Source organism: Nicotiana attenuata, chromosome 7, assembly GCF_001879085.1.
Source record: "Nicotiana attenuata strain UT chromosome 7, NIATTr2, whole genome shotgun sequence".
NCBI lineage: Eukaryota > Viridiplantae > Streptophyta > Magnoliopsida > Solanales > Solanaceae > Nicotiana > Nicotiana attenuata.
The window spans coordinates 1,683,228-1,711,187 of record NC_031995.1 but is presented as its reverse complement, the minus strand read 5'-3'; the positions used below and the strand labels follow the sequence as shown (position 1 = coordinate 1,711,187).

Genomic DNA, 27,960 nt, shown 5'->3' with positions numbered 1-27,960 from the left:
AGCCTGCAACCCTCTTTCTCATCTTTCTTTCAAGTTCCATCAACCCTTGCTCCAGATATTCCAATCTCTCTGTTGATTTGGTGGCAATTTCCCTCCATTCATTGATTGCTTCCATATTCAATTTGTGTTGCTCTAGATGCCTAGCTTCAGATTCAAAGACCCTCTTGCGTAACCTCTTGTACTTGACTTGTGCTTCAGCAATGTCATCTATGATCCTGTTTTTCAGATTAGCTCTCGGCTTGACGTCTCCTGCTATATCATCCACTAGCCATGATGGGTAGAAGTACATATGACCGGCATGATATCTGTCTTGCTCAATAGTATCCTTTTCCACAATGACCTTCTGATTCCACATATGTTGTGCCTCGAACTTGAATGGTATACCGTCCCCTTTAAAATTTACTTTGTACTGGACCATGTTGGAAACCCTAGTAACCTATTTTCTTCCTGCTTCTCATTACCCATATGGGAGCATAAGGATAGATTTCCCTCAACCCGATCAGTACTAGATGAGTAGTCTCTCTTGACCTGATGATGAACTCACTGCTAGGAAACCATTCGAACATCCAATGTACCTGTTCGTCCATCAGATTGCTGAAGAAGCGCATCCAGCTCACAGATTTCCAGGTTGTGCAAACCTGTCTGGGATAAATGTCATTCTCTTAAGGTGATGTAAGCTATGTGGTCATTCAATGGTCGTCGCAGAAGCTCTTGACAATATTCACCTCTCTGGAAATGTTCTAATAACCAAACTTGCAGTAGCAGATTACAGCCCTCGAAGTGCTCAAACCCTTGCTTGCATCGATCTAGAGTGCGGTACATTTCTGCCAAGATCATGGGGATGATAGTGTAGGTTTGTCCCTCAATGCCTTCCATTAAGGTCCTGGAGACCATGGCTAGACAAGTGTGGATCCTTCCCCCTTACATCGAAAATATCAGCAACCCCAAGAAGCAGACACTGAACACGTAGACTCGACGGTGCGTCCAACCGAAGGAAGTAATGGCGAGTTCATCATGATGAAGGCGGTATGACTTATTGTGCCCATAACACTCATAAAGGAATTCGAATGGGATGTACTACTTCTTCAAACAGAGCAATTCATCATTTTTCTTGAAACCTAGCAATTTCAAAAAACCGCGAGGGGTGCGATTCTCTAGTACCAATAATCCGGGACTATCCCATGGCAGCTTAGAGACCTCTTATTTCCTCCAAGAGAGGAGTCAGCTCTATGTCAGTGAAGCGGAAGACAACCCTCTTCTCATCCCAAAACATAGTAGTGGCCTCAATCAATGCTCTATTTTGTAGGATGTCTAACAAAGACGACAAATTAACAAGGACCCTTCTTACATGATTCTTTTTGCAAGGCGCGAGATTTTTCCACCAATCCAACAGCAAAGGCGGGATGTTTTGGACCATGCCGAACCTGGGGACTTCATGCTTCATTTTCTGCAAACAAATAGAGTTAGCCCTTTCCCCTTGCGTATTCGACTATTTACACACTAATGATCAACATATTGACATATTTTCTCCAAGTAATGCACATAACGTGATGGTGTCCATTGGGATTGTGGAGATCCCGTCGGACTTTGGACAAGGCTTATCTTAGCGGGATATCATATTGAAAATAGTATAACCCGTACTAGGTTTAATATGATGCATGTACATTTGATATTGGAGAAGGATTTCTAGAACGGCCTACACTGATACTCTCAAGTGGACAACTTGAGAGGGAAAGGCACGGGAACGTCGACTGCACCACTGATCGACTAGTCTACCGCAAATAAGCCTTTCCGATTTTAAAGGGTAATTTTGGAAGAGCGGGACACTCATCAAGCGTCGCTATATTGAAAATTGGCACGGGTTGAATATGATGTGGAGCATGCTTTATGCATTTATAATAGCACATTTCCAAGTATTTGCATGATAAATATGTAAAAAGCGGTAAATACAGTATTAAGGTAAACCTGAAAAACATAAACATAAAGACAAAGGAAGAAGTTAGTTCGTGGAATATATGTGTAAATTCGATAAACAAACAAAGGATTAGGGACGGGAGCGGCATGATAGAAGTCTGAAAAGCAGTTATAGCAAATAAAGGTGGATGGGTAATGAGATGTGCATGTTATAACTAATCTAAGCAAATAAAGGTGGAGAGGGGAAGGGATGTGCATGTTATACAAATCTAAGCAAATAAAGGTTGAGAAGGGAAGGGTTGTGCATGTAATAGAAAAATTTATTAAATAAATATAGAAAAGGAATGTGCGTTTTATCCCCAGCAAAGTTGCCATGCTGTCGCGCCCCATTTTCTCGCGAAAGCGGGATTTGACATGTGACAACTCTTTTAAACGTGTATTAAAAGAGAAGAGTCGCCACCTAACGATTTTTAAGGTGCGTTAGGGCACCTTTTTGCAAATAGCTCTGTTTTAACTAGTCAACGTCACCAAAGATCGGGTAAGGGCTCAAATTACCTCAAAGAGAAGGTGTTAGGAACTCTTCGAGGTCCACAACTATGGGTCTCAGCCGGACTTGAATTATATGGATTAGTTAAATAAACGAAGAGAAAGAGAGAGCACAGAGTAAAAGATTTTGAATAGATGAGTACATCGACTTGATTCAATAAGAGATATAAGATGGGGGGTCCTAAGTTTTTTAGCCTAAAGGATCACCCCGTGCAACATAAATAATACTTCGTAACTCCGTCAAGATGGGGTGTTACTCATATTATTCAGCGGGCACAAACTATCATCTTCTGCTACCCGATTACTATGTTAAAATTGTTACCTAAAAGCGTTCTAATTCAATTATAGGTCGTACCCTATGTGTGCACTACCTGTCCCATACCTATGGTACAGGAGGTATTGGACCTCTATTTGGGTGGTTCTAGACCTCACTTAGGCTGCTCAAAAATGTAAAAACTAGGCGACATACAAAAACACGTTGGACTTCACACGTAGGCAATTAAGGCTCAAGTTTGCCTCCACACTTAAGCAAAAAATGCACGCAAGACAAATTCTATGTTAAGCAGTTAAGAATTAAGGATTAAAATCCCTATAAACATGATTTCTATGTGACAAGGCATTAAGGCATGCAAGCAGTTTCAGAAACCAAATGTTGCCCATAGACAGGATTATATAGTTGTCGCATATTGACTGTTGAAATTGCAGATTTCCAGCTATTAATCCTGTAGATGTTGTGTCTAAGTGATTTATGTAGTAAAGACAGTGGAATCTATCGGAAGAAACCCATAATGATTCACGCTTTTGATAGTGACCTAAGTGAACAATAAACAATGTTGAGAAGGGGTATCCTTAACAGTTATTAAAGCGAATTGTGGTATCCTATAGGCAAGATCTTTAATGATTAGCACTTGGAACTGATTTTATTATTATACCTTAACCTTATAGGCATGTTTTCTAGGTGAACAGTGCGATACAATAGCAAATGATATGATTAAAATCCTATAGGCATGATCTCTAGTGGATATATTGCAGCGACGCAAATTGAAGGAAAGTTCAACGATATGTATTTCCTATGGGCAGGTTTTCTAATAACATGTAGCAACAAGGAAAATTGAAGCATTTGAGCTCATGCTTTGCTAGTAGACAAGTAGTGTGAGTGTGTGCTTTTTCTAATGGCATGATTTCTATAGTGTGCATAGAGAGTGAATGACACATATAGTAAACATATTATTAAGACGAAAGGCATGCTATCTACCCATCATAGGTAAATATTAAAATCTACCCCATTCCCTTTTATTAACAGCCCCAATTGTTCATAGAAAGATTATTAAAGGCCCAATAATAAGTAAAGTAGCAATATTACATAACAATGAACAGGCCTACAACAGGCCCAAACAAAATAAATAAAATACCCAGCATTGATGGACCTTCCATATCTCTTACACAGCATACCCATGCCTTCAACAAAGCCACGTTCAACACACGACCCAAAGGTTTATAGAAGAGTCCAAACCAAATTACTTAACCACAGCATCAAGTGTTGCACCACTTGGAACAACCAATACAGGTACACAGTACATGACATAGAAGTAGAATAGTAGGAATAGTTTTGGAGGTTGAGGGAGTGACTAGGACCAAGCCCTAGTGTGTCAGAGTTCACAAGGGCCTTAATTAGACCCCGAGCGGTGATCACACTAGGGAGGCCAACAATAGAACCTAGATAGCCTTGGCTTTCAGCCGGCTAAGAATGAGAATTCGGAATAACAGAGTAGCAAGTAAGGAGAGTGGATAGTGATGGTGGGACAGAAATTAAGTAATACACCAAGTTGAGCATACAGAGCAACGAGTCAAGCAGGCCAGTAGGTCCAGCGAAGTATACATAACGAAGTACCACATAGACAACCTTATATTGAAGGAATTAGGAGAATAAATAGGTTTACAAGCATACATAAATTGTCATGTACAGATGCATGGAGTTAAACTAGTTGAAACCTAAAGATCCCATTAAGCTGAGTATACATCCTAGAGATATGTCAATCAGTATTTAGACATGATGGGGGACACACATGGTGATAATCAATGAAAGGATAGGGTAGAAAATGAACCAAGGCATACTGGGGGAACACATTAGCATAGAATCAAGGTCATAGTTGATGAAGAGAATAGAGTATTTATCTTAAAATCAGGATAGCGAGGAAACATATTTAGAGCAAACTTTAAGGTAGTATTTTGTATAGTTCACAAAGAACAGTCAATCAAACACAAAACTCATCACTTAAAGGATCCATTCAAGGTGGGGGTGGTTTCTATAGAGTTGTAGTGATATCTAAAGCAAAACATGAAGAAATTCTATAACTAATAATATATATAGCCACAATATTCAGATTCATACCAAATATAGACTTGCATTGAAACTCAAAACTGAACATATTCAGATGCTAGAGATACAACACTCATTCCAGAAAAACAAAGGATCAACATAGGAGTGCGAACCGTGGTGAGGATTATAGATTAGCCTAATACAAACTAAGGACAAAGCAGCAAACTATCTCATGCGTTCAACTAACACAGAATGACAAAGAGTATTAAGCATTATCATAGCAGTGCAATGCTATGGACTCACAACTAAATCATGCTTATGTAATGCAAACACATATAAGTATGCAGAAGGAAAGAAATTGAACATTGCAAAGGTTTAAAACACTAACCAATAGCAGAATCAAAAGAGTAAAGAGCGTAATAGCAAAAAACCCAGGTCTCCGATGCTTCAATGTTCACAAGAACCTTGAGAATGGGCTCCAAGCAGTGCTTGTACCGGATGAGGTCGTTCAATGGCCTTGGCTTTCAGCCGGCCTAAAGTTCAATGATTTTAGAGAGTGCTCGAGTGTAACAGTGAGTGAGTGAGTGAGAGAGGAGAGTAGTGAGAACAATAGCAGTGATTAGGTAATTCCAAAGTCTGTTGGGGAAGGGTTTATATAGTAGCAGATTCAACACAAAAAATAAGGAAACATAGTATACTAAACACAGAATAAGGAAAATATAGCATGAGAGAATCAATTAGAATCAGTTTTAACACATAAAATAAGGAAGTACAGTAGATTAAACAGAAAATAAGGAAAAATTTATCAGTCAAACACAAGAAATGGATGAATATCACATGCAATCGAGAATCAGTAAAGGAAAAGGGAAAATTTCGAACCCTAGTTGGGACTAACGGCCTTGAATCGAACCAATAATGCAAGAATCGTTCATTATAACGTGTATATAGACGAAAGATCGTCCAGATCTTCACAGAATCAAAGCAAATCGGCCCTATTCTTGAGAAGTAGTTCTTGCCAAAAGTAGGGCAAGAACTAAGTAATACCATAGACATGCATATAATAGCGGAGTATCACGGAATAGGTATGTGAATCATGGATTGATTCCATGTTTGGGTTGGAATCGGAGAAGGTTAGGGTTTGGCGGCTAGGGTTTACCAGAGGCAGGTGGAGAGATGAGAGGATAATGAGGCGGCTAGTAGGGGAAAATGGGTTAGGTATTGGGTAAGGGGTAATTACAAGGGTAGGTCAATTATGGGTCGTTGATCATTTGAGATCAACGGCCAAGATAGCAAGAGGAATGGGGCGGGTTATTTGGAAGGGGTACCGTTTGGTTTTGGGCTGGGGTGGACTGGGCTAAGGTGCTGGGTTAATTTGAGTCCGAAAATAGGTAGAATTTGGGCTATTATTTAAATACCCCAAAATTTATCAAAAATACTTTATAAAAAATGCTTAATATATAATATTTACACACTGAAATACTTAAAATAATAACTTTGTATTATAAAAATACAAAAATGCCATTTTGACACAAATAATATAAAATAAAGAGCCTTTATGTATGAATATAGGCCATTATTGCAAAATTAGATAAATAGCTTAAAAATGCTAATGTAATTAGATGAAATGAAAAAAAATATTTGAAACATATATTATTGGTAACAATAGTAATTTTTAGGTAACTAAGTCATCACAAAATAGTTTAAAGGGATCATTACTAAATATTTATATAATTTAGATACAAGAAAATTAACTTAAAGCTCTAAAAATTATGAAAAATGCTTGTATAGGTTTGTAAACTAAATAATGATGCGAAAAGGTTATTTGAAAGTATATATATATATATATATATATATATATATATATATATATTAAAAAATATGAGGGCAAAATTGGGTATCAACACTCCTGACGACGAGGCAGGCTCCGGTGAAGACCAGACCGTTTAAATGCCTTGTACATTTTTTTCTTTGTTCTTTGTATTTTTGTACTTGCGTACTTTTTGTCAAAGTAAAGGCTATATATAATACAAGGCTTTTGTTGTCCTTCGATAATCTCTGAGTTTTGTTTTCCTTTGCTTTATTATTTATTTTTGCAAAGATCGAAATGTCTTAGCATGAAATAGTTAGGTCATATTCGGGGGTTCGAACAAGCCTTGCCTTAGACATTATTTTATTTAAGGCATCATGGGGGTTCGGTATGACCTGAAATTTTTTTCCAAAGTACTTATAATTTCCCGAGGGTAGCCTTTAGAACCGGTTAAGAAATTTTGAAGGCCTTGTTTTTTGTTACGGGTCTCGGATGTCTCCGAGCCGTTTTAATATGGTTGTAGCCTTTTTAGTTCGGGCATTGCCCAGTGGGCTTGTTACCCCGAGTTATCCGGGCTTGCCTAAGATAACAGTCTCCGAATGGGGATGGTCGTAGCCTTTAAGGTTCGGGCGCTGCCTAATAGGTCTTGTTCCCCCGGGCTCTGATAGCCCGGGTCGTCCGAGTTTGTCTTTGGATGGCAGTCCCCGAGTGGAGTGATCATTTGAATTCGGATTAAGGAGGCCCTTGGGCTCGATACCTTTAGGTGATCGGATGTAGGAAATTCCTTAAGAAAAAAGAAATTTTTTTTAAAGGACAAGATATTTATCCGCAAGGTAGAGAATTCTGTTTATTCTTGTGCGTAATAGTTACACATGTGTACAAGCTTTGTGCCAGGGCTCGAGCTATTTATATGGGCACGGTTCAATTGACCGTTTGGCCCTTACAGTAAATCTTATCGATCGAGTCGAGGTCGGTCAATCACAAAGTCACTTTCCTTGCTAAAGTCGTTATTTGAGGGTAATGCTCCCCAGTGTTCGAGGTTGATCATAGAGAAGCCTCGGATACTGTTGATACGATCTTTGACACCGATTCATGACCGGCCTTCAACTCTAACTTAGCACGATCCACTGTTGCCTCATTAAAAACCTTGCTAGAAAACCCATTAGGACAAAACCGGTTCTAGGGAAAAAGAGTGCAACGCGTGCTTTTAGGCCTAAAAATTGTATCGTTCCTTGTTGGTTACCTGTAAGTGTTAGTTCAAGATATAAATAAAAGAAATGAATGGGGTCGTACCTTAGTAGTAATATCATTTCAAGTGAGTTATATTCCAGTTTTTCGGTAGTTACTCGTCATTCATTGCTCCGAGTTTGTAGGACCCCTTTACGCTGATCTCGATAATTTGATACAGACCTTCCCAATTTGGTCCCAAACCCTTCGTTCGGGTTCCGGGTGTTTGGCGTAAACTTCCTTAATACCAAGTCCCCGACATTGAAGTGTCAAAGGTTGGTTCTTCAATTGTACTACCTCTCGATCCGTTGTTTTTGGGCAGCCAACCGGACAAGGGCGACTTCGCGCCTTTCACCTAATAGTTCCAGGCTCGTATTCATGGCCTCGTTGTTAGACCTTTCGCTTGAATATCGAAACCTGAGACTCAGTTCCCCCACTTCGACCGGTATTAGAGCTTCGGCGCCATAAACCAATGAGAACGGGGTGGCCCTGGTACTGGACTTCGGCATCGGTTAACCTCTTTTTGAAGTTTTGGTGTATGGTTTTGTTGGTCGATTCTGCTTGTCCATTCCCACTAGGGTGATAAGGTGTTGATAGGATCCTTTTGATCTTATGGTCTTCTAGAAACTTGCTTACTTTGTTGCCGATGAATTGTTTCCCGTTGTCGCACACAATCTTGGATGGCATTCCGAACCGGCATATGATGTGATCCCAAATGAAATCGATGACATCCTTCTCCCTGACCTTCTCGTATGCCTAGGCTTCCGCCTACTTAGAAAAATAGTCAGTCATAAACAATATAAATTAAGCCTTATCGGGTGCCCATGGAAGGGGCCAACGATGTCCGTTCCCCACTTTATGAACGACCATGGTGACAAAATCGAATGCAGCAGCTCCCAGTGTTGATGAATCATCGGAGCATGTCTTTGACACTCATCACATTTTTGTACGAACTCCTTTGCGTCCTTTTCCATATCGATCCAGTAGTAGCCGACTCTGATTATTTAGTGAACCAACGATTCGGCGCCTGAATGATTTCCGCAAGTGCTTTCGTGGATTTCCCTCAGAATGTACTCAGTATCTCTTGGCCCTAGCCATATTGCGAGCGGGCCATCGAAAGTTCTTCTGAACAGGGTTCCGTCTTTGGATAAGCTAAGTCGGACTACTTTCATACAAAGGGCCCTCGATTCTTTTGGATTTGAGGGCAGCTTCCTGGTCTTCAGATATTTTATATATTTGTTTCTCCAATCCCAAGTTAGGCTTGTTGAGTTTATCTCGGCATGGACTACTTCCACTACCGATCTTATGAGTTGTACGACTGCCCCCGAGTTGAACTCGTCGTCCTCGACCGACGATCCTATGTTAGCAAGGGCATCGGCCTCACTATTTTGATCCTGAGGTATGTGTTGCAAAGTCAACTCCTTGATACCGATGTAATGTTACCTGCAACTTATCCAGGTACCTTTGCATTTGTTCTTCTCTGACCTCGTATATCCTATTAACTTGATCACCACAAGGAGGGAGTCGCACTTACCTTCAATCACTTCCGCCCCCAAAGCTTTTGGCTAGTTCGAGACCTGCAATCATGGCCTCATATTCGGCCTCGTTGTTAGTCAATTTCACAATCCTAATGCGATGCTAAGTCCGAACTCTTTTGCGTTCGAGACGCCGTCCGTAAAGAGGGTCCAGATCCCCGAGGATGTCCCCGAGTTTACCAACAACTCTCTTTCAACCTCGGGTATTAGGGCCGGCGTAATGTTGGCCACGAAATCTGCCAAAATTTGAGACTTAATGGATGTCTGGGGTCGATATTCAATATCGTACCCGCTGATTTCCATGGCCCATTTGGCTAATCGCCCCGAGAGCTCGGGTTTGTGCATTATATTTTGCAATGAGTAAGTAGTCACAACATATATAGGATTACACTGAAAATATGGTTTCAGCTTCCTAGAGGCACTTAGCAAAGCGAGCGCCAATTTTTCTAGGTGAGCGTACCTAGTTTCGGCCTCACCTAGAGTCCTGCTAACATAGTAAATGGGAAATTGCGTACCTTGCTCTTCCCGGACCGCTATCTCTGATACTGCTAAGTACAGGTATAGTTGTTCGTCTGTCCTCGGCGTGTGAAGCAGCGGTGGGCTCGATAGATACCGTTTGGCTCCTCCAAGGCCTGTTGGCACTCCGGGGTCCATGAGAAGTTATTCTTCATCTTTAGTAGTGAAAAGAATTGGTGTCTCTTATCATAGGACCTCGAGATGAATCGCCCCAGGGCGACTATGTGTCCAATTAATCTTTGCACGACCTTCACGTTGTCCACAACCGTGATATCTTCGATGGCTTTGATCTTTTCAGGGTTGATCTCGATTTCCCTATTGGATACCATGAATCCGAGGAATTTACATGATCCGACTCCAAACGCACATTTCTCCGGGTTCAGTTTCAAATTGTACTTCTTCATATGCTGAAAGTTTCCTGCAAATATTTTAAATGGCCCTCTGCTCGCAGGGACTTAACCAACATATTGTCAATGTAAACCTCCATTGATTTTCCTATTTGTTCCTCAAACATCCGATTTACTAGGCGTTGATAAGTGGCACCGACGTTTTTAATCCGAATGGCATCACGTTATAATTGTATGTGCCGTACTTAGTGATGAAGGAGATTTTTTCTTGATCATCTGGGTTCATCTGTATTTGGTTTTACCCGGAGTAGGCATTGAGAAAACTGAGGATCTCGTGGCCGGCCGTGGCATCGATCATGCGATCGATGTTGGGCAAAGGGAAAGAGTCCTTGGGACATGCCTTATTCAAATCCTTATAGTCTACACACATTCTTAATTTATTCCCTTTTTAAGAGACTACCACTACGTTTGCTAACCAATCCGGGTATTTAACCTCCCTAATGAATCCTATTTTAAGGAGTTTAGATACCTCGTCCTTGATGAAAACATGTTTGACCTCGGACTGGGGTCTCCTCTTCTGCTTGACCGGGTGGAATTTCGGTTCCAGGCTTAGCTTGTGGGTGGTTACCTCTGGCGGGATCCCTGTCATATCAAGGTGGGACCACGCGAAACAATCTATGTTAGCTATAAGAAATTGAATGAGTTTTTTCCTAAACTCGGGACCTAACCCCATGCCCAGGTATAACCTTCGATCGGGTAGATGCTCGATCAATATGACCTGTTCCAGCTCTTCGACCGTCGATTTAGTGGTTTCAGAATCATCGAGGGCTATAAAAGACCTGGGAATCCTGTAGTTATCGTATTCATCAGTCCCTTGCTTCTCCGGTTTGGTCGGGCCCGGTGTCGATAATTGCTATTTAGCTTCTTGCTTTGTGGCCGAACTTGGACCCTTTGTCGTTGCAAGTACGGATATAGGAATCGCCTCTTCGACCGCAAACACTTCCTTTGCGGCTGGCTGCTCTCTGTAGATTGTTTTAATCCCTCCCGGTGTTGGAAATGTTAACACTTGGTGCAGAGTCGAGGGCACTTCCCTCATATTGTGGATCCATGGCCTCCCGAATAGAGCGTTGCACCTCATGTCTCTTTCGATCACATAAAACTTAGTTTCCTGGATGGTCTCGGTGGCATTCACTGGTAATGTTATCTCCCTTGGTTTCACACGTCATGTTGAATCCGTTTAGAACTCGGACTGCACGCACGATTTGATCTTATAGACCGAGTTGTTCTACAACCCTCGATCGGATGATGTTGACCGAGCCACCTGGATCAATTAACACACGCTTAAATCGAGATTTATATATGAGTACAGATATTACCGGTGCATCATTGTGGGGCTGCACGATCTCTTCTGCGTCCTCGTCGTTGAAATACAAGGTCCCTTCTAGTATGTAATCTCGAGTCTGTTTTTCCCTTGTGATGGATACTCTAGTGCGCTTTAACATTGGCCCTTGAGGGACATCTACCCCACCGATAATCATATTAATGACATGTTGAGGTTCTTCTTGTTCGGTCTATTTATTAGAATTCCTTTTCCTAAAATGGTTCTTGGCTCGGTCGCTCAGGAATTCTCAAAGGTGTCGGTTGTTGAATAAGCAGGCTACTTCCTCTCTCAATTGTCGGCAATCCTTTGTTCTATGGCCGTGAATGCCATGATATTTGCACATCTGGTTAGGATCCCTTTGGGCTGGATCAGATTGTAAAGGTCGAGGCCATTTGGTGTCCTTGATGCATCCGATAGCTGATACAATGGCTGCAACATCGATGTTAAAGTTGTATTTCGATAACCTCGGTGCTTCCTTAGGCCCGATAGGCCTGTCAAAACTGCTCTTGCTCATGAGTCCCCGGTTGCTCTGACCTCGATAATTTCTCCTTTAATTTTGCATAGAATTCCGCCCGGACCCACTGCTTCTCCGGTCTCCATTGTACGGCTGATGCCAATCCCTGCTTGACCTCGGTTCACGGTCGATATCTCTTTTGACTCTATCGATGGTTCTAACGGAATAAACGGACCCCGAGGGGCGCCCAAGTTGATCATCTTCGACTCTAATTTTTATTGATATCGGTTATGCACGTCGGCCCAAGTAATAGGCGGATATTCTATCGGATTTTTCTTCAACTGTTGTGAAGCCACCGAGCTTCGAACATTGAGTCCCTGGGTGAAAGCTTGAATAGCCCAATCATCAGCGAACGGTGGCAAATCCATCCGTTCCATTTGAAACCGAGACACGAACTCTCCGAGCATCTCATTATCCTTTTGTCTTACTTTGAAAAGGTCCGACTTCCTGGTTTTGACCTTGATAGCCCAGGTGTGTGCTTTCACGAAAGAGTCTGTGAACATAGCAAATGAGTCAATAGAATTAGGAGGTAAGTTGTGATACCATATCATAACTCCCTTTGACAGGGTCTCTCCGAATTTCTTCAACAAGACAGACTCGATCTCATCATCCTCCAAGTCGTTCCCTTTGATGGCGCATGTGTAGGAGGTAACATGCTCGTTTGGGTCGGTCATTTGTTGTACTTAAGAATCTCGGGCATGCAAAATTTTTTAGGGATCGGCTTTGGACTCGGAGGTAAAGGTTTTTGCACGAACGTCTTGGAATCCAGGCCTTTCAGTATCGACGGCGCTCCCGGGATTTGGTCAACCCTGGAATTGTAGGTTTCTACCTTTTTGTCATTTGCTTCGATTTTCTTCTCCCGTGATTCTACCCGTTTTGTCATTTCCTCGAGCATTTTTATGATCTCGGGGTTAGTCCCCGATTCATTTTCATTCGACCTCTCCGCGACCAGTCCGTCCCTGCGGGTGACTTCCCGGGACGGATCGGGTTTAATTCTGCTTAGTGCGCGGCTTTGGTTCTGTAACTAAGCTATCGCTGCCTGTTGAGCCTATAACATTTCGAAGATAATCCGTAAATTGATCCTGTCTCCTCCATTGTTTTTAGTATTTTGAGCTGCCGATCGGGCTCCACCACGGATGTTATTCTCGAGGTTGGTAGGCAGATTTGTGTTGATAGCCACATGTGAGTTAGCGTCCAACGGGTCTGCGATTGGAATTCTGATGGGATCAACGGGCGGTACCTCGTTATCGGGCACTATGTTGTTATTTTCACTGTGGTGACTAGACTCATTGTCAACATGTAGGGGTGTTGATTGAGAGTTTGACATTTTTGAGTTTTAACCTGAAATTAGAGACACTTCAAAGAACAAGTGTAAAGTATTGTGTGTTATGGAGATTTGTATCAAATAACCACTATTATCCTTAGCCCCACGGTCGGCGCCAAACTGTTTACCCTCAAAATCGGATAATAGTTGAATTTGTAAGTGGTTTTAAGGATACATGGATTAACTTGACACAAAGCGATAAATTAAGTTGCAATTGAAATAAATAATAATAATAAAGTAAATTCGAACCACACGAATGGGATAATTTCAGTCTTGGAAAGTCAGCAACCCTTGAACTGAACGCCCTTCGATCAGTATCAAGATACAGTAGAATAAGAGCTTAAAGAGAGAAATAATGATGTATTGCTTTGAAATGTGTGTTACAATACGTTAAACGAATTATCAGACCCTCTTTATATAGTGGAGGAATCCTACTTTATGTACAATTCTATAAAAGGAAAAATCTCTTAATTTGCTGATTGTAGGTCCCTTATTGGTACGTGCCGGGATTCCCGCCGTAATATCCGACTGGTCACGGATATTTCGGTCTTCTATTGGTTATTCTAACAATGTTTCTTCGAGCTCGTTCGGGGTTAGGGTCGATTCCGGGATCACGGATTCAATGTTCTCGAAAACAGGCATTCTGACCCTGGGTTCTAGTCTAGTGGGGCTTGGGGTCGATCTTCAGTCCTTCATGTTCCGAGCCTGATCTACCATGTCGTAGACGAGCCCGATTTCGACCGTATACAATTTCAAACTTGCAATAATATAATAGCATATTTTAATCAAGCATAAATTTTAAACGACCAATTTTGTCTTTAACTAAGCTAATGCGTGTATTAAAAATCATTGCATTGTTAATACCATGGTTTCTTATGCATAGGATAATGCCAAATAGGATGTATAACTAATGCATATGTTCAAAAAGTGTGTCAAATAAGATATTATTAACACACAAAACTAATATATGTATTATTTTGTGTAATGCATCCTACCAAAGACCCTTGGTGTCCTAGCATGCTAGTTGAGTGGGATATTTTTGCTACTTCGACCAACTCAACTAGCTTGACCACCTCGAGTTCCTCTATCATCAATTGATAAGTTCGTTTTTGACGAACGCAGGTTGTGACTATGAACTTCTACACCAATTCGCACGTCAGTACCTGTATCGGTCAGAAATCTGACCAATCGACCGTCGTGGTATCGACCCCGTCTCAAGTACGCTCCCCAAAGCAATGACCAGCGAACTTGACCTCGCCCAATCCGCATCAAATACGAAGCAAGCGTTGAGGTCGCCCCCTCTACCTGGTCGACCTCAAAAAGGCCCAATGGGCGTGAGGCCCCAACTATAAATAGGGAAGAAAAGAGTTATTTTAGGGAGAGGGCTCTCCAGATATTAAAAGGCATTCTCTCTCCCTCTCTCGCTCTCTCTCTCTCCCTCTCAAAAAATGAAAAGAATATCCCTTCTCAAAAGAAGAAGAAGCCCTGGAAGAGGAGAGGTAAAGGGATTCCCTGAACCTCTCCCAAAAAAAGGCAGGATCGATCTGGAGGATGGAAAATGGATTACTATTCCTTGAACCTCTCTAAGGAGAGGCAGCGCCAATTTTCATGATCAATAACGTCTCCTGAATGCCATCTCTATTACGCCTGCTATCCTATTGCTTCAGTTCTTAATTCGGTATTAATTATGGTTGGCTATGATTTACCCCGTTTTATACATTTGATTGATTTGCTTAAATATTGTTCGGCGCAACATTTTAAGTCAAACAGTACGTACCATGAATAAAGTGTCAACTCCTAAATAAGTTTTTGGCCATAAACTTTTCCAATTTGTTAAACAGTTTAATTCATTGGTGTGTTCTTAAATATTAAAACGGGTTCGTGGAAGGCAAATACTTCAAAAATTAGAAGCTCAATGGTCAATCAAATGACTGAATACAAATTGCCAAGAATGAAATCAAAAAAATATTTAATTTAGTAAGTAGTACTTAATAAGTAGTCAAATAATGGTAGGCAGCGCAGTTGGTAGTCCATCTACTTCAGTTTGCATAAGATATGAGTTTTCTGTTTTTTTTTTTTTTTTTTTTTTAATTTTAGTAATAAAGAAGTTATTAAACTAGTCAAATAATAGAGGCTGCTAAGAAAGAACAACTGTTGTTTGTAAAAAACTGTTGAGGAGTTATTACTGAGTTATCCATTCCACTGTACCACCAGTTAGCTGTTAACTGATCTTAGCCGTCCAAGCAAGTTGACCGAAATGACTGCAATCAACGGTGATTGGGGTCTCGTCTAGTCTACTCACCCAACACCTCAAAATACGGTTAGCAGCCTTAACTCCTACTCCCATATAGGGTCAATCTCATCAAAATATCTCAACGATGCAAAATGGTCTTCATTTTGCCTCGACTCTTGAGCAATCTCTTTTGATTTTGACCACTATCAATACGAGGTGCTCGAGTCATTTTATTTTGTGTCTTACATAACTTACATGAGCCCGAAACTCTTCTAATGCTTTTTTGGACAAAAAGCACATTTCTGCTACTAAAAAAAAAGTTATATAACTACCTAAAACGCAGTACTATACTGCGAATTACTTTAACGGAAAATTTAGCCGTTAAAGTAATTCGCAATATAGTACTGCGTATTATTAAAAAATTATTTTTTTTTAAGAAATTCGCAGTACAATACTGCGAAGTACTTAAACGCAGTACTGTACTGTGTTTCACTCTGATTTTGGGCCCCAGCTTTATTAAAGCAATTCGCAGTACTATACCGCAGTATAGTACTGCGAATTGCTTTAATAAAATAAAGCCCCTTCTTCTTTCCCAAGACAACGACAGAATCCCCCCCCCCAAATTAAAAAAACGAGTTGTGTTCTGGTCCCCCCACCCCCCGTCAAAGTTTTAAAAAAAATTTTGGGCCCCACCCGTCACCCAGAAAGCAAAGAGTATAGGTCCCGCACACAAGAGAAGCTTTGGATTCGTTCATTCGGGTGCAAAAATTCGATTTCAATCAAATTCAAAAAACTTAAATCGAGGTATTTCGATTTTGTTTATGTCGAAACTCGTATAGTACATGCATATTTGTATAGTTGAATATGTTTCCATGTTAATTTTGTGTTATGTTTGTGTTTAAATTTGTATCTTATTTATACCCGGATTAATTTATTAGCTTTGAGACAAAAAATTATTAAAATTTGATAAATAATTTGTATTGTTAATGTTATATTTTTATTTGGTTAAATAATAATAAATATTATTTATTTAGTTTGTTGTTCATATTTGTATGTTATGTTTGTTGTTTTTATATGTAATAGTGACCTTTTAGTGTAGTAAAATAAAAAGCCTTTTAGCGTAGTATAATATAGAGCCTTTTAGTGTAGTAAAATATAGAGCCTTTTAGCGTAGTAAAATATAGAGCCTTTTAGCGTAGAGTCTCTGTAGTTACCGGGCATCAAATATCGAGCCTGGAACCCATACATAATTATTCAGTCCAATTCAATAATTTTTAATTTAATTCTTTAAACTAACAAAATTTCATCGGTAACTGAAATTCACACGCATAATAATTAACAATAACTTGGTGCGATCGAGCCTCAAATATCGAGCCTGGAACCCATATATAATTATTCAGTCCAATATTAATTATTTAATTTATTAAGCTAATAAAATTCTAAAAATGTTGAAATTGGCACACATAATAATTAAGTATAGTTTGGTGCTACCGGGCCTCAAATATCGAGTCTGGAAGCCATTCATAATTATTAAGTCCAATTCAAGAATTTTTAATTTAATTTATTAAACTAACAAATTTCTAAAAAATGTTGAAAATGACACACATAATAATTAAGTATAGCTTGGTGCTACCGGGCCTCAAATATCGAGCCTGGAAGCCATACATAATTATTAAGTCCAATTCAAGAATTTTTAATTTAATTAATTAAACTAACAAATTTTTAAAAAATGTTGAAAATGACACACATAGTAATTAAGTATAGTTTGGTGCTACCGGGCCTCAAATATCGAACCTGGAAGGCCATACATAATTATTAAGTCCAATTCAAGAATTTTTAATTTAATTATTAAACTAACAAATTTCTAAAATATGTTGAAAATGACACACATAATAATTAAGGATAGCTTGTAAAATTCATATCCGGACGGTACCCCTTATGAAAAATATAAGTGTTAATACAAATCCAATTAAAACATAAAATAAACATCGCTAAAGCGTAGTAAAATTAAAGTTTACCAGTCGTCTTGTGGATAATATAAAGTCGAAAAATTATTTTGTGGCTGCTCATTCGCCGGTGGTGACAAGTTTAAATCAAGGCAAGCTCTTTCATCAGCAATCTGTCCGGCAAAAACTGCTCCAGAATAACCACCCGATGACTGGGGGTTATCCCTACTATGCACGCCCTCATTATTGGGAACGTCTTCCACCTTGACGTACATTTTCAATAATTTTATTACAATGAATTCCCTGTATTCATCCGGAATCCGCAAAAAATCTCTAAGAGTTTCATCATCCTCGATGTTAAACTCAGAATAATAAGCAATCCCCTGCGGAGTCACTGAATACGGAAACCTACCGGTTACTTTAAGGTTAACCGAACGCTTCCTCACACTCATTTTTTTACATAACAACGAAACCAATTTATCATACTCCATAGTAAGCGGCAGTTTAACATGACACCGTAGAGGTGAGCTATACCTCACAGAGTTATTCTCCAGCACAACCTCACCCCCCAATATAATGAAAACAAAAATTATTCGCTCGTAAATTGACTCAAATATATATTAGAAACATAGAAAAGTTTAATTTCAATAATGGTTAACTCTAAATCATGACCATTAACAGATTACAAGACATCAAAGGGATGCACTAATCTAGGGTCGAAGAAATTAAAAAAGGGTACTATAAGTTAAAATGAAGATGTAACATACATTGATAACCCCGGAAATGGGTTATTATTATTGGTTGAACTTAGATGGGAAATTATTTCATTGGATATGCCAAGTTAGGTTAGATGATTGTCCTGATTTTCTTATCATATTTGATTTTTCAATAGTTGTTTTCTTTATGTGATTGTCTTGATTTTCTTACCATATTTGACTTTACTATCTATTAAAGGAAATGATAACATATTTACCATAATTGGGTTTTCCTTCTTGTAGAAGGAAATTATAAATCTACCATATTAGACTAGTCCATTTTCTTGTAGGAAAAAGTTTTAGACTTCTATAAATTGAGGATTCTTCCTTCTCATTCAGTAGCATCCATATGGCGGTTGAGAATCTTGTTTAGGGGGAGAATTTCCTGTCTCTTGTGTTTGCCTTTTCGTGAGGTTGTTCTCTATATATTTTATACTCTCTTTTATTTAGTGGATTGCTCATCTTCGCCCGTGAATGTAGGTCGATTGACTAAACCACATTAAATGTTTGTGTCTTTTTTGGTATATTTCTCTTATGTTGTCTGATTTATCGTCGTTCAATATTTTCTTTACTAGCTTTCGCATGATACCTGATTATTCCGATCCTAACAACTCTCTTGTATGTGTATTGCTCTACTAAAAAAAAAGAAGGAAAAACTCAATTAATTGGGAAAAATTTGCAGACCATAATCAAGGATTTCGATGGGTTTGAAATTTATTTTTCGTTTGCTTAAACATTTCCATGCAATTCATGGTACTATACAAGGACGGAGAGGAGGAGAGAGAGTATGAAATTAGATTGATATTCAGGGGTCGTTTGGTTGGAAAGATGTTTTCCCAGAATTATCTTTTCCGAAATTAGTTATCTCGGGATTAATTATTCTACCTTCCCATGGGAATAAAAAAATACTACAATCCCGAGATAACTAATTTCAAAATTAATTATACCACAATTTTCTCTCAACCAAATATGGAATAAACTCTTTTTAAATTTAGTCTCAAAATTAATTATCTTCGTCTTTCATACCAAACGAACCCTCAGGCTCAGTGTATTATATGCTTTGCAAACCTACAGAAAATACGCAATTGAGGCTAACACTTTAATGAGAATACACCATATACAGTTCGTGAAAGTGGAAATAGGTGTGAAAATCATGAGTACGCTAACATATGAAAAAGTTTTCCAAAATATGAATCTGAAAAATCATATTCACATTTGCCGGTTAAGAACGGGAGATTTGTATATATACTCAGTTTTGAAATCACTATTGAAATTATATATGTGTTAGTACAAAAATTTGTAAATTTACTCACTTTAAGATAAACTTCAGACTTAACGGGTCTGAAGATAAAAAAAAAAATACGTGTTTGAAGTTGCAAATTTAAGATGCACTTAAGACTGTTTTATTTTAAAGTGCAGCTAATTTTTGCATGCACTTAATACTTTTTTAGTCTGAAGTGCAAAAACTATATGCAACTAAGACTTAATTGGTATGAAGTGCAGCTAACTTTTGCATGCACGTAAGGCTTTTTAATCTGAAGTGCAAATTGCATAGAAGCAAAAACTTGTTCTTCGAATTTCAACAGTCTAATATTCAACACCCAATTCTATTCCAAAATGAGCTCAAATTTGAAACATAACTTTGAATCGTCAATTTGTCAAAACAACAACAAAATATAACAAATTCATTTATCAATTAAGAGGAAGAAGAAATTCTAAGCAGTAGCAAAGAGAGGAGCGCCACAATAACTCACTACTATAAAATACTATAAACCACCGTAAAATCTGCTCACAAACACAATGTAAATCCATTATCACCTTTGTTTTCACAACAACTAATTTGAAAGAAGATAAAGAAGGAGGAGGAGGAGGAGGAGGAAAAGGTATGAAGTTATTTGTGCTTCGGATACTAATTAAACATTTTTAAAAAAAATACAAATTAAATGAAGGTTATCAAATAGGGCGCCAGTGAAATTTGTAAGTTAAAGAACATATCTGTTTTGGAATACTTCCATACAGTACAAAAGATTTGCTTTCATTTTATCTAAAAGAGATTTATTCACCCCAATTGCACATTTTAAATTACTAAACAAAGCAATTACTTTTAATCCATCAACTACTACATACTAGAATAGGCCTGTGCATAATTTGGTAAATACAGAATTACCGTATCGAAACTGAAAATTTTGGTATTTGGTATTCGATATTTTTGTATTCGGTATGGTATTTGGTTTAAGTTTTAAAAAATATTGGTTTAGGTGTGGTATTTGGTATTTTAAAATAAAATACCGAAATACCGATACCGTACCGAAATATATATATATATATAATATACAAAACATATGTNTATATATATATATATATATATATATATATATATATATATATATATATATATATATATATATATATATATATATATTATATTACACAATACACGTATTATTAATTATAACATAAATATAAAAATCTAAAATTTTACTTTCCTTTATTCTCTAAGTTCATCAATTAACTTTACGTAAGTTACAAAACATTTCTAACGATCAAATTTATTCTTTTATGTACAATTTTCTCTCTCTAAGTTGATTTGCTAGTTTTGGACAAAACTTTTGTCAACAAATATTTTTAGTTTTGTACTTTTGAATACTTTAATTCAGAATATTACATTCTATGACTCTATGCACTAGTTAGTATTCAACCGAATAAACCGAAGTTATCAAACCGAATAAACCGAAACCGAAAGGAGAAAAACCGAATCATACCGAATTTAATTAGATATGGATTGGTATTGCATTTTAAGAAATCGAATACAGAAAATACTGAACCGAAATGTCTAAATACCATACCGTACCGACCGGCGGACATCCCTATACTAGAAAACAAATTTAATAAAAATACTCATAAAAGAAAATAAGTCATACATAGTAAGGGGTAAATTAGTCTTTTGACGTAGCTAACAATCCAAACACGCTGACACGTCAGTTAGTTGTTTATGGCGCGTTACATGACCCAAAGACTTGAGAAGTAGTTGACTAACATCAAAGTAAAGTCCAAAATTTTGAAGAAAAATATTTTGCTAGAAAATTAAAACTTTCTTTCTTTCTATGGAAATCAAGAGTCAGTTCTGGTTACATGGACGAAACCTCCGAAAGCTTACTTTCTTTGACCACCCCAAATTTTCCATTTACCCATTTTTTGGGTTAGAAAAAGGGGACGGATTGCCCGCAAGGATTAGCTGAGTTAGTTGGATAAGTGATTTTCCACATGAAAGATTTGAGATCGATTCTGCTCACCAGCGGCCTTCTTAGACAGAGCTCATCACATCAGACTTGCCTAGTGTGATTTACATCTCTATGTAGTTTGTGAGCTATTCCACATTGAGCAGGTTATCCGGTGCACAATCGAAGGCAGTGGCGGAGCAACATTCAACCAAGGGATATCAATCGATACCCCTTCGCCAGAAAATTATACTGTATTGCTTGATAAATATTTTTGTTTTATGTATATTTACTACACGTTAACTTTTTGGTGTATGTAATTTTTTATATTTTGACACTCCTCAATGAAAATTCTGGTTCCGCCACTGCCCGAAGGGTCGTGACACGGGTTTCCCAAGGAATTTTTCAAAAAACTAAAGAAAAGGGGACATATTTTATTTTTGTCCCAAATTAAGCGGAGGTTGGTTTAGAAATTGGAGAACTTTGATTTGATCAAAAAACTCGTTGGGTTTGAAAGTTAAAAGAAATTCTAAATAAAACCAACAATTAGTTTTCTTAATTCTTTTCCAATTTCTTGTTCACATTAAACTGTACGGTAATTCAATGACCAATTACTTTCTTTAGTACAGTTCCATTTGTCCACTAGCTAATCTTTTAGTCTCCTCTATTTTAATTTATTTTTTTCCCCAAATCCACGCTTTAAAAATCTCCCTATATAACTACCAATTCTGTAATAGTCAGACACATCATTTCTGAAAAACTTCAATATTCTTCAACAGAAAAAACAAAAGAAATTTTTTGGTTCGTCAACTGAAAGATGACAGTGATGAGAGAAAATGGTTTTAAAGGAAGAGAATCAGAAACCATAATACAATCAAATGGGGTTGATAAGATGTCAAGAAAGAATACAATAAATGTTAGAAATTGTGAGCCAATCAAACTGATGCTTGAGACAACACTTTCATTCAAGAATCTGGTTCAAGAAACTAAGGCAAAATCAGATGAAGTTTCCTTTCCTGAGCCTGCAATTATGTTTTCTCCTCGACCAGTTAGTGAGCTTGATGCTGCAGCTGTTAAGCTTCAAAAAGTATATAAGAGTTATAGGACAAGAAGAAATCTGGCTGATTGTGCTGTTGTGGTTGAAGAATTATGGTTGGTGTTTTCTTATTGTCTTGTTGTTGTTATTTTCTATCAGTTTTTTCATAACTTCGGACCTTAATTACTGGTTATTGTTATTGCATGTCATCTATTTTATGATTTTTATCATGCTGTTACTATTTCTATGGTTTCTGTTGACGATACTGATATATTGTCTTTTCTTATTTTCTTTACGTCTTTCTGAGCCGAGGGTTTATCGGAACAGCCTCTCTGCCCCATCAGGGTAGTGGTAAGGGCTGCTTACACACTACCCTCCCCATACCTCACTTTGTGGGATTTTACTGGATCGTTCTTGTTGTTGTTGTTGTTGTTGTTATTGCTGGTTGTTACTGCTTTCTTTTTTCTTTCCTTGAGTCGGGGGTCTGTCGGAAACAGTCTCTCTACCCTCAAGGTAAGGTAAGGGTAATATCTGTGTACACACTACTCTCTTCAAACCCCACTCGTGAGATTATACTGGATTTGTTGCTGTTATTGTTGTTATTTTTACGACGCCCTTTTCAATTACAAGTGTGTTATATGTATTTCTCTTATTCTATATTTATTGAAGTAATTATTGTGTGATATATGCAGGTGGAAGGCATTAGATTTTGCAGCTCTAAAGAGAAGTTCTGTTTCATTTTTCAATGATGAGAAGCCAGAAACTGCTGTTTCAAGGTGGGCAAGAGCACGTACTAGAGCTGCTAAAGTTGGAAAGGGATTGTCCAAAGATGAAAAAGCTCAAAAATTGGCTCTGCAGCATTGGCTAGAAGCTGTAAGTTTTGAAACTGCTTTTTCTTGCTGTCATTACTGCTTTACTTGCATGTTTCCTTGAGACGAGCATCTAATCGAAACTGCCTCTCTACCTCACGGTAGGGGTAAGCAGTGCCGAAGCCAGAAATTTACTAAGAATGTTCAAAATTGAAAGAAATGAAAAAAATTCTCCGACAAATAGTGGTCAATATATGATATATACCTCTAAAATCTAGTAATATGTTACCTAGTACACAGTGTAATTTCCGACGAAGGGTGGTCAGTTGACCACCGTTCAAAACATATAGCTTCGCCCATGGGGGTAAGGTCTGCGTACACACTATCCTCTCCAAGACCCCACTTGGGGAATTATACCGGAATAGTTGTTGTTGCGGTTGCTTTCATTAGAAGGATTTGGTATGATCAAGCAATTGACTTTTTTTTCTTCTTCTAATTTTCTTATGTAGATTGATCCACGACATCGGTATGGACACAACTTGCATTTCTACTATGATTTGTGGTTTGAGAGTGAAAGCTCTCAGCCTTTCTTCTACTGGTAAGTATAGTACTAAATGTTTAAGAAATTTACATTTGTGTTCCATGAGAAAGTTAATTAATCGGAGATGACATATAATCGCGTTATTAACCTTTATCTTATGAAGGTTGGATGTTGGAGATGGGAAAGAAATAAATCTAGAGAAATGTCCTAGGACAAAATTACACCATCAATGCATCAAATATCTTGGACCAGTAAGTTCACGTTCTGAATCTTTATTAAACATATGTAACTTAATTGTTCGATGTATAGTTAACAGAAACAATCTAATGCAGAAATGCAGAGTAAGGTTGTGATAATAGACCATTGTAGTCCGGCCCTTCTCTGGACCCCGCGCATAGCGGGAGCTTAGTACACTGGGCTGCCCTTTATAATTAACAGATATGTGATGTGTTTATATATAGTTCTTTTGAACTTAATTGCTTATGTTTTACAATTTCAGAAGGAGCGCGAATCATATGAAGTAGTTATTGAGAATGGGAAGCTTGTATATAAACAAAATGGAGATTTTATTCAGTCAGTAGAGGGTTCAAAGTGTATATTTGTTCTTAGCACAACAAGAACATTATATGTAGGACAAAAGCAAAAAGGCACATTTCAACATTCAAGTTTTCTATCTGGTGGTGCTATCACTGCAGCTGGTAGACTAGTTGCTCATGCTGGAATTCTAGAGGTAAATTATTATCCAACTACAAACTCCGAATTAGATTTGTCGCGAATAAGTTTACTTATCTTGTCCATGTATGTCTTATGTTGCAGGCTATTTGGCCATATAGTGGTCACTATCACCCAACTGAAGAAAACTTCAGGGAATTCATTAGCTTTCTTGAAGAGCACAACGTCGACCTTACAAACGTTAAGGTAAATGTTCATGTTTCGCTTGAACATGTGTTGAAGTGTGACCATATGCTGCTCTGATACAATATTAAACTCTGTGACCATCTTAATTATATTATGTCTCAATAACATACAAACGATAATTATTCCCTTATGCAGAGATGTGCAGTTGATGATGACTATCATTCATTCAATGTTAGCAACGAGGGCTCAAATCGCCAATCACATGTGCATCCTTCCATTACCAAAGACTCTGAACAAAGAAGCACATACGTCAACAAGAAACCGGAGGACATTATCATCAATGAGAAGGCACCAACATTTAGCTTCGCTAAACATTTGTCCAACAAATGGACAACTGGAACTGGACCGCGTATTGGTTGTGTTAGAGATTACCCTACAGAATTACAATTCCGAGCACTTGAACAAGTTAATTTATCGCCTCGGGTGGCCAATGTAGGCTTCAATTTCTCTGGTCCAATCCCCTCACCAAGACCAAGTCCAAATATCAGGCTTTCTCCTAGGATTGCACATATGGGACTGCCTAGTCCTCGGACTCCTATTTCAGCACCTAACTAAGCAACATTTGAACCAAATGAAGCACATCTAGTGCAACTAGACAGGAGGAGATGGGAGGGATAAAACTAACTCAAATCTTTAATTTATTTGTTCATTCATGTTTGTATTTACTAGATGGCTTCATTGAGCCAAAGCAAATAGTATTTTATGTAAATTTTGAGGTAATAATTTGATTAATTTTCAATACTTTTCATTCTTTTTTGAGAAACAAAGAGTTGATACTTGTGGACGTTAAAATCGTACACAACTTTGTAGCATCTAATAGTAACATAAATACAAAGATGTCCATCGCATTGTATTTGGACATGGAAAGAAAGAAAAGGAAGATATATGCTTTTTATTCTTTTATATATATAGAATCTTTTCTTGAAGTTAACCCGAAAATAAATAAAAAATTATATATAAAAAATAATTGATTACCAAAATCACATTTTTATCGGGTAGAATTTTTTTCGTTGTGTTTTTTCACACTTACTTTTTTTGGTCCAAAGTCCAAACATGAAATTTTTAATGATAGTTGGTTATCTTCGTCACTTCTTTTTCGCAATAATTATTTAGACTTGTGCATATCCATTATAGACATTAAAAAAAAGCCTAGTTGAGATTTTCCCCATAAAGAAGCACATTGCTCTTTTGGCAATAGGACAAAGGACAAAGATGGTGAAATATCAAATTGCAGTCATGATCATACAGCTCAGCGAGGAAACAAAAAATATATATATATAAAATGAGTAAAGGTCAAAGCTAAAAGAACACAAACGACTTAATGAAAGGTTGTAGGAGGAAAATAACATGAAGTTGCAGCAGATATAGCTCTTAGACAACTGGTTTATCGGAATTCAGTAATAGGGCAACCCGGTGCAAGTTATTCCGCATTCACGCACGATCCGAGGAATTCATAAAATTTAATATGAGCATCACGTCTGATAACCGCCTCCCAATATAATCCTTAAGTACATGTTTGAGTTCTTGCCCTAAATGTGGCATTTTAGTACTTTGAATTGATTTTTTTCGGTACACACTTTATTCATTCTCATGCATAAACGAGGCTCAGATGTCCAATTTTGATTTGATCGATTGTTTCCTTTTTGAATAAAACGCAAATTTTGTTTGTGCCTATTTCTACTTCAATGACATTTTGAGCTCTACAATATTGCATTTGAAGTGGATGTTTTTGGAGTCATAAACTAAGTACAAAATAATAAAAGAGAAGAAACGAAATCTGCATCCAATTATGAATTAATCAATTGTTTCTTTTTTTTTTTTAAGATTATAGCACCGTGTACTGTATTTTATTCCACTAGTTAGTTATTACTGTTATTACTGTAGCTCCGTCCGTTATTAGTTAGTTGTTAGAGTAGTTAGTGCTTAGCTGTCATTCTCAAGTCAGGTAGTTAGATTAGTAATCTCATTGTATATAAGAACTTAGCTGTTGCATAATTGAATCAGAGTTTCATTTCCTCAATTAAGAGACTCCATTTCGTTGCTCTCCAAATTCGTTCTTCTGGAAGCTTCTAATCGCTTCCTCCATTGTAGCTGTTGATCACGCCCAACTATGCCTTATAAAAAGGACTAAGCGATCGTTGCAAATATAATCCGGTTTACAAGTCCGGAGTCGAATCCCACAGAGAACTAAGACTTAGCTACAGTTGTTCAGTATCCCTAAAAAATACAAGTCCAAATAATTTCCTAATTATAAAGATTGCGATTCTTATTTTAAACTAATTAACTAAGAACTATTAAAAGCAGTAAATAACTAAGGAGACTAAGAGTTGGAAACAAGATTAAGGAGGTCTAGAGATATGATTTCTCCAATTGTCGGAATCCTTCCCGCTAAGTGTTTTATAATTTCGACTATGTATTCTCTTCCGATCGTGAGTACTTTGAGTGTTGTATCTCTCTCTCTCGAGCAACTACCTACTAGACGTATTCTCTTGAACTACGCTAGCTGGCACTAATTCACCGCTCACTATGATCGCACCAAGGTTTCGTTATCTCTAACCCCGCCTTTAAACCCTCCGTATTGAGCTCTTACATACGTTAGGAGTGATGTTGTTCAATAACTACCTAAATATGTACTCTCTCTCGAGCAGTACATACTAAATAGGCACAGTCAATTGATGATCATTCAATCAACAACAACAAACACGTAGTTGAACAAGTAGCGAAATCCAACGGCTTAATCATATTATACTAAAAGTAGGAAGCTCCTAAAGAAAAAATTAAATTACCAAATTACCCATCAAAAATCAAATAACTATTTTACCCTTCCATCAAATCTCACTCCTACAATATCCTTGGACTAAAAAGTAAAATCATCTTCAACAAATAGTAAATTTTGTACCACAATAAAGACCAGGTAATGAGAAGACGTAATTTATGTATTTGCTTTTAATGATTATAATCTCTCGGTCCACTCTTCTTGAGAATTGGATGATTACTTTGTCATTTAATTTGATGATTAATGGTTAACTTTTCTGTATAATATCTTTTCATTTATCAAATATTGGTTTCTTCT

The 27,960-nt window shown here is 37.8% G+C and overlaps 1 protein-coding gene across 1 annotated transcript; it reads left to right on the top strand.

Annotated features, from left to right (window-relative positions):
* LOC109228509 (IQ domain-containing protein IQM4-like) lies at positions 22,319 to 25,638 on the top strand. The gene is made up of 7 exons (XM_019393616.1): positions 22,319 to 22,735; positions 23,312 to 23,492; positions 23,938 to 24,026; positions 24,133 to 24,220; positions 24,469 to 24,699; positions 24,786 to 24,887; positions 25,023 to 25,638. Exons 1-7 carry the CDS (start codon positions 22,401 to 22,403, stop codon positions 25,440 to 25,442), a joined length of 1,446 nt encoding a protein of 481 aa, XP_019249161.1. The 5' UTR covers positions 22,319 to 22,400; the 3' UTR covers positions 25,443 to 25,638.

Coding starts and splice junctions, on each gene's coding strand:
- LOC109228509 (XM_019393616.1), top strand. CDS start 22,401: ATGACAGTGATGAGAGAAAATGGTTTTAAAGGAAGAGAATCAGAAACC. Junction 24,221..24,468: donor GCATCAAATATCTTGGACCA/GTAAGTTCACGT, acceptor TTACAATTTCAG/AAGGAGCGCGAATCATATGA. Junction 24,888..25,022: donor TCGACCTTACAAACGTTAAG/GTAAATGTTCAT, acceptor TCCCTTATGCAG/AGATGTGCAGTTGATGATGA.